General features: G+C 41.2%; 1 protein-coding gene across 1 annotated transcript in view; it reads right to left on the reverse strand.

The window, feature by feature from the left end:
* The window catches only part of CHAT (choline O-acetyltransferase), a 99,998-nt gene that overhangs the window by 44,830 nt on the left and 43,166 nt on the right, over positions 1-12,002 (reverse strand). Inside the window, exon 7 of the mRNA XM_072627416.1 lies at positions 308-477. Coding sequence (XP_072483517.1) covers positions 308-477 — 170 coding nt within the window. The remainder of the gene's footprint in view (positions 1-307; positions 478-12,002) is intronic.

Below are 12,002 nucleotides of genomic sequence, written 5' to 3' on the forward strand. Positions count from 1 at the left end.
AGCCCAGGGTCCCACAGGACTCACCTAGGAGAACCATTCTTAATTATATATACTCTTGCCAAACCTGTTGGTGATGGTTGGGAATCAGTTATTCAATTAGACCATATAATTGAGCACCTAGGCTCATAGTCTCGGGTTAGATGTCCCCACAAGGCCATCTAATCCGGCACCCTCATTTTACACACCCAGGGAAGGGAGGTTAAGTGCTTTGCCCAATATCTTCTAGGCAATAAGCCTCCAAGGCAGAATCTGAATCCAAGTCCCCTGATTCCAGTACTCTTCACTGCAAGCCCATTTGAAGTCTTACCTGCATGGACTTGTCATACCAGCGGTTTGCCCCATTTTTGCCATGGCCCCCTCCATGAAGGAGCTGAAGGGCCATGTTGGTGTCATTAAGTTCCATGCCTCCTGGAGCATCCAAACACACCAAGCAGATACACCGTTCAATCATGTCCAGGGAGTCACGGTTGGTTGAATCTGCAAGGAAGAATAGGCATGCTTCAGTACATCATGCCAGCTGCCAAAGCCTGATTATGCCCCTTCCCACTGGCCACAAATGCAGCAGTAAAGAGGCTCAGATCCATCACAATCTCCCCAAAGGTTGTTTTTGACATATCTGGCATGGTTAATCTGTTGCTATTGTGTGTTCACTAGTTTGAAAAGGTCAGAAGATTCATTGATAGAGAGAATGAACCATATCTTCCTCCCTACCATTTTGCTAATTGTTTACAGTCTTCTTGGACTGAAAGACCCCTTTAGAGGTCATTTAGTTTTCTACCACCACCTCGAACCTCCAAACAGCACCACACTGACCTTGTTCCAAACAGAGGAAGATTAATTTGGTTTTAAATTCTTAGAAGAAAGTATCATAGACTCAGAATGTCAGAGTTGGAAGGGACTTTGGGGACCATCTGTTTAGCATTTTTGTTTACAAAAAGGGGTAGAGCAGTGAACAACTTGTGATTTTACTGCACCCAATGCTAGGTCTTGATGTCTACCAACTACTGGCAAAACATCCCACTCCAGGTCTGTCTCCAGCTCCAAAGGCAAATCCCCAACTGGTTGTAGATCCCAATGTAGTATTTCCTGGATGGGGTTGGTCTTGTTACAGTGGGAGGCCAAGGAAAGCCTTGAAATGTCAAGTCTGTATCAGAAAGGAGCTGACTTATAAAAGCAAAGCTTACCTTCCAGGCTACCCTGTCTCCTTTGCAGATTCTCCACAGAATTCTAATGGTAGAAGGGCAACTACACTGCTACAACATTCTCTTAAATCTTCCGACTTGTAAGCCCAGATCTTTGTGATGTCAAGCCCTCCCCTTCCCCTTTTATTGCCCTTTCTCTGTTTCTCAAGTGGACATTAATAGTAATAATAATAATGGTAGCTAACATTCATATAGGGCTTTAAGGTTTGCAAAACACTGTACACGTATTATCTCATTCTATCCTCATGACAACCCTCAGAGGTAGGTGGTGTTATCATCCCCATTTTACAGACGAGAAGACTAAGGCTGAGAGAAGTTAGATGCCCAGTGTCACACAGCTAATAGGTGTCTGCAGTAATGTTATAGAACCAGGTTTTCCTGATTTACCAAAAGATTGGGCCTGGAAATGAAGGATGAAGACTCTGGACCTTCTTCTGACTCGCTGGACTTTGCCATCATCCTCAACTGCTTTCTTAACCTGGAAGTTTCCTCAGCTTTTATGGTCTTCTTACCCTGGAATGTTTTTCTGCCCCCATACCTCTCTTCCCCCAGAGCCTTCATTTTGAGGAAAGGCTCAGACCAGCTATCCAGCATTCCTCTTAGGATTTTGCTGTTAATTCTAGATGTCAACACTGAGCTTTTCCTCCTCCAATAAGTACCTTGCTCTATCCTCTTTCTTTTGTCTTACCCCATTAGATTGTAACCTCCTTATTCTGATCATCACAATACCCAATCACAGAGAGAAAGGACTCCTGATAAAAATGAGAGAAAGACAGAGATGGAGAGACAGAGACAGAGATAGACACACACAGACAGAGAGACAAAGAGAGACAGAGATAGGGACAAGACAGAAAGAGAGAGAGACAGAGAGACAGACACACAGAGGAGGGAGAGAGAGAGAGAAGAGAGAGAGAGAGAGAGAGAGAGAGAGAGAGAGAGAGAGAGTACTGAGAGACTCTGAGTACAGATGGAAGCTCCTTTAGCTTCCATTTTTTTCTCTTTTTTATTGGCTGTGACTAATGCAGTTATTTGTTTTGCTTGAGCATACATATTCAGAACAGGTCCATCTATTTATGTGCTTATTCCCTTTTCAATAAATGAGGGAGGAGGGAGTGAGAGAGAGAATAAGAACTGAAGATAAAATAAATTTGAATTAAAAAAAAAAGAAAGAAAGAAAGCTCCTTGAGGTCAGGAGCTGTTTTTCTTTTTGCTTGTATTTTTATCCCCAGTGCTTAGCATAATGCCTGGCACATAGTAAGCACTTAATAGATGTTTGCTGACTGCCTGAATGAGCAAAGGTAAACGGATTTTTAAACTAAGAGATAATTTACTACCTTGGAGAAAACAGTTTCAGTAGACTGATAGCTATAGAAGCTAGATCAATCAATTTTGGCAAACCTCAATGGCCTCGATAGCTAAGGGCCTAATGCAAGGCCATTTCTACACAAGATGGGGGGGGGGGGTAGTTTGGACATTTCCATCTGGATACCTTGTTGGTACTTTAAAACCAACCTGTCCAAAATACAATACATCATCTTTCATCTCAAAATTTGCTTCTCTTCCCAAATTTCCTATTTCTTATGATGACATCCTCCCAATAAGTCAGATTTGAAACATCAGAGTCATCTTTGTCTCTCCCCTCATCCTCACTCTCCACATCTAATCAGTTCCTGGGTCTATTGATTCAGCCTTCACTATATTTTTCTCATCCTCTAGGCTCACGTGGCCACCACCCTAGTTTACCTCTTGTCTAGACTGTTATTTTAGCTAGCTAACTGGTTTTCTTTCCTCCAGGCTCTTTGTTCTCCAAACAATCCTTTACAGCTGCTAAATTAATCTTCCTAATGCAAAGATCCCTGGTCGTTTTACTCTTTTACTCAAAACTCTTCAGTTCTTTCCCTTTGTCTATAGGACAAAATATAAGTGCCTTAGCCTGGCATTCAAGACTTCCACAGTATGATTCGAAAACTACCTTTCCTGTCCAATTTCACCCTCCTCCCCTTCACATATTCTGCATTCTATTGAAAGCAGACATTTCCCCACTCACATCCTCCTGCCTCCATTCGTTTGCTTGGACTACCCCCATGAATGGCCTGCACTCCCTCCACATTATTGCACACTGAAATCCTTTAAGGCCAAACTCAATTTTCACCTCCCATATGAATGAAAACTCTCCTTATCTTTCCGGTTAAAAGTGATCTCTCCTGCTATAAATTTCTTGTAGTGCCTTATCTGAACCTCTCTTTTGTCCTTAGCACATCCAACCTTGCATCGTACTTTTTTCTGTAGATAGCTTATCCCTTCTTTTAGACTATAAGCTTGGAGGAGCTGTGCCTCTTGTGACATATTTCATCTTTGTCTTCTTGGTGCTGATTGTAGTGGTTTGTGCCTAAGAGATACCTACAAAGCACTGATGAATGCTGCCTGAAACATGTGCCCTATTGTCTGCTTTCATTGACAAGGTGGTGTGGAGTGCCTCCTCTGTGTGCTGGGGAATGGGGGAGAAGACAGAGTTGATTCTCTCAAGAGCTTTCAGTATAGTTAGAGAGATGTATTATACAAAGGATGTTAGAGAACACCGATAATAATAACAACTTCTATTTGGTAGCTAGCTGCTATAGGAGAGTACTAGACCTGGAGTTAAGAAGACCTGAGTTCAAATCCAATCTCAGACGTTTACAAGTTGTGCGACTCTGGGTAATTCATTTAACCATTGTCTATCTCAGTTATCCATTTTACAAGTGGGAATAATAATAGCACCTACTTCCTAGGGTTATTGTGAAGCTTAAATGAGATAATATTTCTAAAGTACTTTGTAAATCTTAAAGTATATATAACTGGTAGCTATTATTAATATTTATTATTTTCTAATTTATTGTTTATTATTTATTTATTATTAATGCCCATTTTTTCCTGGTATAAAAGAGCACTGGACTTGGAATCAGAAGATCTGGGTTCAAGTGCTGGCTCTGTCATTTATGTCATTTATAACTCTATGACCTTGAGTTTGTAAGCCCCTTTACATATCTAAGCCTCAGTTTGCTTATTTATAAAATGGGACCATTGGATGATATGATCTCTAAGACAAATTATAGCGTTTACCTTCTTTGAGCATTTTGATATGAAAGAATAAGATTGAGTATTAAGTTTTTGGGGACAGATGATAGGTGCGTTAGAGATTCATAGGAAGAAGGGATCAATGTGAACTAGAATAGCAGAAAATTTCACCGAGGAGATAAGGCTTGAGTTGGATCTTAAAGGGTCCTAAAAACACAGATCTTGAGTTGTAGGGACCTCCAAGGCCATCCAGGGCAACCCTTTCACCATCCAGCCTCCAAGCAGTGAAGTGACTTGCTCAGCATCATCTGGGTCATCACCTCTAAAGAGGAAACTCAATTTCAGGCAATCTGACTTCAGAGCTGGTGTTCTTTCTACTGTGCTGTACTGACCCATGGAGTATTCATAATTATAATTAATCAAAGGGATTGGATAAGGACTAGGGACACTTTATTCATTGTCAATCCTGCTTCCACTCAGATAGGTGGAAATGTGGTAGAGTAGTGTATGGCATTAGAAGCTGAGGAAATGCAAAGTATCTTTGGAGGCGATAGACAAAGTTAAGGTTCTCTGTCGAGAAGTAGTAGGGAATAAAACTGGAAATACAGGTTGGAGCCAGATTGCAGAAACTCTTGAATACCAGACCAAGACACTTAGAGTTTATCCTGAGCTGGAGAATGACATGGCAAAAATGTGAGGAAGTTTCATCTGGTGTGATCTGCAGAACAAACTGGAGAAATGTAGACCGCTGAAGTGGTCCAGGCTGCAGGAATGCCTGGGCTCCATTGGATGCATATTGGTGGAATGTTAAGAGCATGAATTGGATGTGGACTCCTTCTGACACTGCATGCGCAAATGACAACCTGGCCAGGCCTAGACCTGATGTGGGTGCAATGAGCCATTAAGTCCTAGCTCTGGGCCCTGCTGCAGCTATGTGCCCTTCAAAACCAGGCCCAAAGGTTGGACAAAGTCCAATCAAGCCTTCCAGAGGCTCTGAGAGCTAAGGCCACTTTCTTGGCCTTTTCAAACTCTTAATTGTTCCTACAGTCAAGGGCCTGCAGTAAACTTAGAGCACTCATTAATGCAGGGCCATTTCTACACAAGACAGAGGTTGGGATCTGGCCAACCCCTCACACTCAGGAAAGAAGACCAAACAATGGTGACTTCTTGGGAAAGAAGGGTATCCTGTGGGCATGTTTGAGAATAAGGCGGCAGCTCCTTTTCTTCCTTCCCCTTGGGGTGTGAATGACTTATGGGTGGCCATAGCATTCTGTGCCTAATAGGCAGAAACCAATGTTACAGAAATTTTGGTAATATGGATGAAGGCTTGACAGAGCCCCAATTTAATCAGATGGAATAAAAATCAGAATTCTGAGCTTGAAATGGAAAAGCAAAATGGCCTTGCAAATGAACCCAAACACGCACAGGGAGCAGATCAGTCAAATGCTGACAAGTTTATCATGTAAAGAAGAAAATGAGCTGCACCCAAACTCACCCACCGTGACTTGGGCCAGAAGAAAAAAAAAACCCAACATATCCAGGCATAATGAAAACAAGGGGCAGGCAAAGGGGAAAATGCAGCAAGAACCGTTTGTCTTGTTACACCCTCATCTGGCATATTGAGTCCCATTTAATATGGTAAATCAATCTTCTCCCAAAGAACCACTGCTTAATAGGAAGAGGTGGGCGTTGAGTAATATCAGGCTTATCGGCTCTGCCATCGGAGCCCAGATTAAGTGACAAGGGGAAAAATGATCCTTTCAATACAAAGATTTCAGCCACCACAAGGGTTTCGTGATCCCCGTTCATTTCTGAGCAGAGACTATTATTTAACGACTGCTTCAAATAGAAGGTAAAGGCTCTCCAGACTACAACAGTGGAGAATTAGAAAGAAGGATGGTTTCCTCTACTTCTGCATGGAAGTGAAGATAGAAAAAGCATAGAATCTGGAGGAATACAGAAATTACTCTCCTGTATTATTAACTGTCCTTTGGCACTGATATTCAACTCATAGGAAACAATCTTTTAGGTGCCTTCTTAAACTGGCATCTTGATTTCCAAAATATTACTATGTTTAAAGGTGCAGGGAGAGGGGAAGGATGGGATTCTAAAACCTGTAGGGGGGTTGATATGAAAGGGATGGCTATAATGCAGAAAGGCAGCACTTTGTATTTTAAGGCAATTGTTCTTCATGGCAGAGATGCAAAGTCATGTGATTTAATATGATTATTTCAGGAGGAGAGAACTCAAGGAGATCAAGGCTTCTCCAGTGTTAAACAATGTAAATTAAATCTGGGGCAACTGTAAGAGGGCTTGACTGGGGAGGGGATATTGGGATGGAAATGGGAGGGAAAGGGCACTGGGAATTACCAGTTCTATTTAATTCAATTGGAAAAACATTTGTAAAGTATCTGTTATAAATATCCTCCTTTCAAATTTTCTTCTAATGTCATGGAGGTGACATCAGGTTCTCAAAAAGCAGGAGTTCTGGAAAGTCTCACAAAGCAGAAAAGATTTTGATTGCAGATCTGGCATCCAAGGACCAACTTAGTTGTGGTTGAAAAGACTCAGTCCCAGGTTTGCCATAGAATGATGCATTTTTTTTTTTATAGCTGTAGCAGCTATGAAATGCAGTCTTATAGCGAGGATGCAATCTGCACTGGTGGAGGGAGTATTTATGCTGATGAAATGACAAAGCTTTGATATATTGATCATGTGCAGTACTACCCTATGCTTTTGGGGCACAAAGATGGATATACCACAGATCCTGCCTTCAAGAAGCTTACCATTTATGGTGCTATTAGGGGAAGACATATACATGAATGATACAAGAAAGTGTGTGCTAATTTGAAGTAGATTCAGGAAATATGCAGAAGAGAAAACTCTTACTTTCAACTTGAGGGTATTGGAGAAAGGTTCATGGAGGAGGTGACACCTTGATTAGGTCTTGAAACAATAGAGGTGCTCCAACAGACAAAGATGGTAGATCAAAGATGGTTGGAAGAGATCTTGAAGGTCATTTAGTCGAACCCTTTACGTATCATGAAACTGATGTCTGGTCTGATTTGACTAGAGTCACATGGGTTAAAAATAACAGATCCAGGATTTTAACACAAGATCCTGACTTTTCAGACTCTGCTGTATTACCTCTTGCATGGAGGATAGTGTGAGTAAAAACATGGAGATGGGAGAGGACAGGACAAGAACAAGGATTCACGAGTGACTCAGTTTGGGATGTAAAGTACGAGGAGAGTAATGGATTATAAAACTGGAAGGGTAAGTTCGGGTCAGAATTTATACTTTGTCAGACAATTAGAAATCTTTGAAAATCCTTGATAGGGGCTTTACAAATATTTCTTTTTATCTTCACAACAACCCTGGGGCATAAGAAAACTGAGGCAAAGAGAGGTGAAGTGATTTGCTTGGGGTCACTCAGCTAGTGAGGGTCTGAAGCTGGATTTGAACTCAGCTCTTCCTGGTACCAGGTCCAGCACTCTAACCAATATACTGCTTAGTTGTCTGATGAGGCAGATGAAAGTCTAAAGTCAGTTGGTTTCTATGAGAATGGAAAAGAAGAGATAATGTTGATGTAGACTGGACAGATATGAGATCTCCAAGGGAGGGAATGGACAGAGAGAGGAGGGTCAGTAACACTCTTAGGGACACTCAAGGGTAAGGAGCAGAAAGACAGTGAGGAGTTAACAAAGGAGGCAGAGGAGCCATCAAACAGTTCAGCAGAGAGCCATGGGATTGCAGTGCCATGGGACCAAAGGAGGTGTCAAGGAAGGCATGCTCAATAGCATCGTGCTGTGGAGATGTCAAGACCAAGAACAGAAAAATACCCGTTGGATTAAGGCATAAGGAAGTCATTAGGAGCACTGGAGAGAGTTGTTTCAATTGAGCGATGGGGAAGAAAGTCAGATTGCAAAAGGTTGAGGAATAAGTAGTGAGCAAGTACAATCAGTGAGTATAGACTATTTTTCCCTGGCAGATTGAAAAATAGCTTGAGAGGATTTGAGGGCTAAGGGAAAGTTTGTTTGTTTGTTTTTAAGCTTTAGGGAGCCTTGAGCATGGCTGTAGGCCAATGGGAAGAACAGTAGTAGAGAAGGGGAAATTAAAGATGCACAAGATAATTGATGGAGTGAGTTCACAGAGTAGAAAGAAAAGGATAGTATTGAAGATCTAAAAGACAGTCTATAAAAAAAGCTTTTATGTAAACTAAGGATGCTAGCTTCAGAAAGAGGGAAATTCTGAGAAGCCCATGATCTCACTTCACTTACTATCTTAACTTGGTCTCATTGGTCTTATGCAGTTCAGGAGCCAGAGTTTCCAAATGAGAGTTTATTCCTTATAAAATGTCAAGAAAAGGATAAATGTAGATCTTGGTTTGGGTGTTCATTTTCTATTGCACAAAAAAGCATAATTCCATGCCCTCATCAGGAAAAGAAGACATTCAGACCGCTGTTTCCCAAAAACATGAAAAGATGTGCATTCAATCACAATAGCCAGAGAGTTGTAAGCTGGACTGATTCCATAAAGAATTCCATTTATTCTGTCCAAGGATTTTTCTGTAAAGGCAGTTGTCATCCATGTCTCTGAGTTAAATTAATAAAACTAATAATGACTTCATCTTAATTAGTTTCCATGCCATGATGCTGCGTCCCACTGAAAGAATGTGTGCCCTACTTTCTGCCAGCTCTTTTTCTTTGCTTGTTTATGGACCTTTGCCAGCAATGGCTCACATATAATTGGCTCCTGTTGATGTAAATATTTACGGGACATCATGTAACTCAGAGGGCATCTGGTTCAAAAATATGTGTTTTATAGGGATCGCCATGGCAGGTTTCCAGGAAATACTAGTGTATTCTGTAAGGATTTTCTGTTTCATTCTTCTCCCGTAAATTGACACTGCTATCTTCCAGACTCAGGGAACAACTGCTTTATTAAATATACAAACCAGGATAAATGTTATCAACTTATCCTGGGCCCAGAAGCAGCCTGGCCTTCATGGTTAGATGGCAATGGAGCCTGAATGAAATTTACCAACTACTCAGGGGTTTCAGATTCCTTCTGGGACCTCAATGGTGCTTCCTACCTCCTTGCTCTAAACCTCAGAGCTCACCAACAAAAGCAGTGGTATTGGGGACTCTCCAACCCTAAACTTATCTGCTTGACCAGTATTTAGGATTTCACACTATGATCAGAGAAGTCTAGCAGGGAAATAAAGCTCTCTTTACCCTCCTCATCTTCAGCTGGGTCAATCTTGTATCAGTTGCCTATATGAAACAAGGGGGAGTGAGTATATTCTTTTTTTTCCTTCCAAAATGTTCTAACTACCTATAATTTTGCAGGCCCAAGTTCACATGCAAGAGAAATAATTTTGATCTGACACAATTTAATTAGAGGTAACCTTATAAATAGGTGGCAATCAAGAGAATATGGAAGAGGATTCTGGAAAGATAGCAGGGTAGGTCCACGCTTTCAAGATTTTCCCCCACAAAAACAGTAAAAATAAATAAGAGGAGGGGAAGAATGGGGTTCTTCTTGGAGATCTAAAGAAAAGTCCCAGTATAAGATCTGGTACCTGTGAAGAGTAAATCCCTCCAGGCTAGGTCCTAGATTTGCTTAAACAACATTCTGCAAGCCTGGGATTAGCTTGTGTAGGGAGGCTGCCTCAACCCCAGCCACAGGAACTTTTACACCTAGACAATAAGGGTTGTTGGGCATTTGAGCTAAGGAAGATCAAGGGAACCTCTACTGACAAGGAATGTCAGATCTAATTGTACTGTGGAGACTCGGCAGGGCAAGAAGGAACCAGCACATGCTAGGTGAGTGCACAAGCAGTGTGACAGGGATGCAGCTGGCTGTGGGGACTTTTGGAGGCTAGAGGTCTTGGTTCCAGTTTCAGTCCAGAAAGGAAAACTGAAGGAGGATCTGACAAATCTGAGTACTATTCCCTCCACTCTAGGACTAGAGATGAATATAAAGACTGAGCTACTACAAATAAAAAAAATGCATCAGCAAAGGAATCCAACCATTGAGAGCTACTATGGGAATAGAGAAGACCAGGGTTCATCTTAAGAGGAGGATACTGAAGCAAAAAAACCCCCTCTTCTACCTCAAAGAGTAAGTCAAATGGTCACCTGCTCAAAAAGAATTCATAGGAGAACTTTAAAAAGACTTTAAAAATCAAATGAGAGAGATTGAGGAAAAGCTAAAAAAAAAAAAAAAGAACAATCCAAGAAAAGCAAGAAGATTATGAAAAGAAACTCAATCAATTAGAAAAGGAATCTTTCTAATCTCTAATAAAATCTCAATTTCAGAATCTCAAGGAAGGAAATGACTTCTTGAAAATCAGAATGGGACAAGGGAAAATCAGGAAAGTTATAAGAGATCAAGAAATGATAAAACAATTCTGCTGTGCACATGATGTGCTTTTTTTCTTATATCATATTTAAGTTTCAATATTTAAGTTTATAATATTTTTCTTTTTTCTTTTTTTATTGTGTATATTTAAGTTTCAATAATTAAAAAAAAGAGAAAAAAGAGAATATGGTGCAAGGGACCAGGGAGATCTCCCTGGTCTTAAATATCACTATTAACTCCCTCTCCTACTTCCCCCTCCTCTCCCTTTGTTCATTTTCTTCTTTGTTTTATTTTCCCTCCTTCCTTCCCTCCCTCTTTCCTTCCTCCTAAGATAGGGTCTTCCTATCTTACTCAGATTAGAAGCGCAGTGACTATTCATGGACCCAATCCTACTTACTGACTGCTACTGAAGCTATGACCTGCTCCATTTCTGACCTGGGCCAGTTTATCCCCATTTAAGCATTCTGGTGATCCCTCTGCTCTTGGAGATTCACCACATTGGTGATGGATTTAATATGGGCATTCAACTGACTTTATCCTTCCTGTAGCTCAGAAATCTCCAGCTCAAGAAATTGCTCAGCTTCCCCAGTAACAGGGTTTATAAGCATGTGCCATCACCCTTGGCCTCTTTAGGATTTCAGGGATTTTTTTTAATCTTCAAGAGTTTCCTATGAATGTATTAATACCAGAGGTATAGTCAATATAGCAGAGTGAAGGATCACAACTACAAACTTCCCCTAAAACTTCATCTATAAAAAACCAGACAAACCAGAAACAAGAAACTGAATTCTGAGCAGAAAGTCAACAAAAAACAGAACACATCATTGTTCCAGTCCAGAACAACTTAGAGAGGTCTGTAGACACTGTGGTGAGGGCTGGCCAGGAGCACAGCATACTGGTTGAGGTAGAAGTGGCACTGGCTGTGGGTTTTACTGGCATACTGCACAAGGATGGTAAGACAACTAAATAACTGGTTAGAAAAAGATTCAGGGAACCCCTGTGCTAGCACTGGGCCCAAGATCCAGTGCCATTTGGTAGCTCCATAACCTATTACCCAGTTCCAGATTACAGTTCTAGGACAGAGAAGAACTGTCATAGTCACAAGGGAGCGGGGTCCCTACCTGGATAAGGACCAAAGCACAAGGAGGAGGGCAGCGACCAAACTTCTCTCCAGACCACATCACTTTGGAAGCACTGAAAACCTACAAGTCCCCTAATTGAGTTACAGAAGCTCAGGCTAGCTATTCTCCTAGACCAGAAGACAAATCTAACACATAGTCCAAAGTCAAGAAATAGATTGGAAAATGAACAACAAACAAATAAAATCCCTTGGTCATAAAAAGCTTTTTTGGTATAGGAGAGCTCAAAACATAAACC

This window comes from Notamacropus eugenii, chromosome 1 (genome assembly GCF_028372415.1).
Source record: "Notamacropus eugenii isolate mMacEug1 chromosome 1, mMacEug1.pri_v2, whole genome shotgun sequence".
Lineage (NCBI taxonomy): Eukaryota > Metazoa > Chordata > Mammalia > Diprotodontia > Macropodidae > Notamacropus > Notamacropus eugenii.